We start from the raw sequence: 1915 nt of genomic DNA, 5'->3' as shown, positions 1-1915 counted from the left end.
AAAATAGCTTGGCATGTCATCACGTAACTTGTCATGATGCACAAATACATTCAACTGGTGGTCTCGCCGTGTCTCTCATGTCTTCACCATGCGGATACTTCGTACTTGAACTGACTTTTTTATATTTCTGCCCGTTCTCAACCTAACTATTTCCAGGCTGCCGACCCGACTACTTGCGAGCAGACCGCCCCTCTCCCTTTCCCTCTCCTGACTGGTCTACGTTCCCAACGTTGCAAACTAGCGCCAGCCGAACAAGACCTTGAAATCACACATCAACAGAAAGTAGAAGAGGGAAGAAAATAGAAAAAAAAAACAATGGGAAAACACGTGAAAAATCCTAATTCGCCCCATTCAAAAACGCCTTTCTTTAAAGAGGGGGGGAATATGAAAGGGCAGGGCAGGTTGGAAAAAAAAAAAGAAAACCACCTCCCTCGCACAAAGGACTGAAATCCTTGTCGAGCGAGCGAGAGACAGGCAAGTCATTGTACGTTAATGAACGTGAAAAAAATGGCTTGATTCTTTTGTTCCCTTTTCCTGCCTTGGTCTTTTTGGTTGGCTTCCTTTTTTTTGGTTTTGGTTCTCTAAAAGGTTTTCATTGTTTATTTACAGCGGCTTGCCACCGATAAAGTCGGACCAGCGGCGAACCTCGGAGGGGATACCCTCGGCGCGGGGGAGCTTCTCGGCCATGCACTGGGCGAAGAGCATGGCAGTCTGACAAGTTAGCACATGTCCTCTTTTGCAGCGGAAGATTTCGCATTGGTGAGAAATCAGGGGTATGTTGAGCTTACCTTGGGCTCCATGAACAGAGGAACGCCAAAGTCGACGGCGTTGCGGCGCATGACGTAGTCTACGTCCATGACGGTCTTTCCGCGGGCGCGGGCGAGGTTGAAGACACCGCGAATGTCGTACTTCTGGAAGACTTCACGGAGGGCGCGCTTGTCCTCCTTGGGGAACTCAATGACCTCGACCGAGGCGCCGCCCTTGGCGGACGACTCGATGAAGCGCTTGACCTCGGCGTCGGCGGCGAACAGCTTGAAGCCAAGGGGCGCGAGGTGGTCGACAATGGTGGTGAGCCATGCCTCGGAAAGCTCGCCACCGAAAAGGAGACCCTCGCCAGGCTCGGGCATGCGGAAGTTCATGGTCGACTGGAGAGAAGCCCAGTAGGCCTCAACAAGATCCTTGCCGAAGCAGGCAATCTCACCAGTGGAGGCCATCTCGACGCCGAGGAAGGGGTCGGCACCAGCGAGACGGGTCCAGGAGAACTGGGGAACCTTGGTCGCGACGTAGTCGCGCTTCACAGCCATGAGATCGACGGGCTCGGGAACCTGCTGGCCGACGAGTGCCTTGGTGGCGACATCGATAAAGTTGGTGCCGAGGACCTTGCTGACGAAGGGGAACGAACGGGAAGCACGCAGGTTGCACTCAATGACCTTGAGGGCAGCGTCGCCGCCGGCAGGGTCGTCGGCCTTGATAATCTGCATGTTGAAGGGGCCAGTGATCTTCCAGGCCTTGGCGACCTTCTCGGCGATCTCCTTGACACGGTCCATGATAGACTGCTCGAGGTTGGCGGGAGGGAGAACAAGGGTGGCGTCACCAGAGTGAACACCGGCCTGCTCAACGTGCTCGCTAACGGCGTGGAGGATGAGCTTGCCATCAGAGGCGACACCATCGACGTCGATCTCCTGAGCGCCCTCGATGAACTTGGTAATGACAACGGGGTGGTCGGGGGAGACGTTACTGGCGGCCTCGAGCTTGTCCTTGAGATCCTCCTGGCTGCGAATAACAGTCATGGCGGCACCGGAAAGGACGTAACTGGGACGGACGAGGACGGGGTACCCAACCTGTGTGGCGAATGCCTCGGCTTCAGCCACAGATGTGAGTTCCTTCCAGGCTGGCTGATCAACACCAATGGTGG

The 1915-nt window shown here is 55.2% G+C and overlaps 1 protein-coding gene across 1 annotated transcript; it reads right to left on the bottom strand.

The window, feature by feature from the left end:
• Positions 1–603: 603 nt before the first annotated feature.
• Positions 604–1790, bottom strand: VDBG_04640 (carbamoyl-phosphate synthase arginine-specific large chain; the record flags this gene model as incomplete). The annotated part of the gene is made up of 2 exons (XM_003004988.1): positions 604–690; positions 789–1790. The coding sequence occupies 2 exons, from the start codon at positions 1788–1790 to the stop codon at positions 604–606; spliced, it is 1089 nt and encodes a 362-aa protein (XP_003005034.1).
• Positions 1791–1915: the final 125 nt, after the last annotated feature.

The sequence above is a fragment of the Verticillium alfalfae genome, genomic scaffold (assembly GCF_000150825.1).
Source record: "Verticillium alfalfae VaMs.102 supercont1.5 genomic scaffold, whole genome shotgun sequence".
NCBI classification, from domain to species: Eukaryota; Fungi; Ascomycota; class Sordariomycetes; order Glomerellales; family Plectosphaerellaceae; genus Verticillium; species Verticillium alfalfae.
Note: the sequence above shows the minus strand (reverse complement) of the source record. Positions and strands in the feature narration are given on the sequence as shown.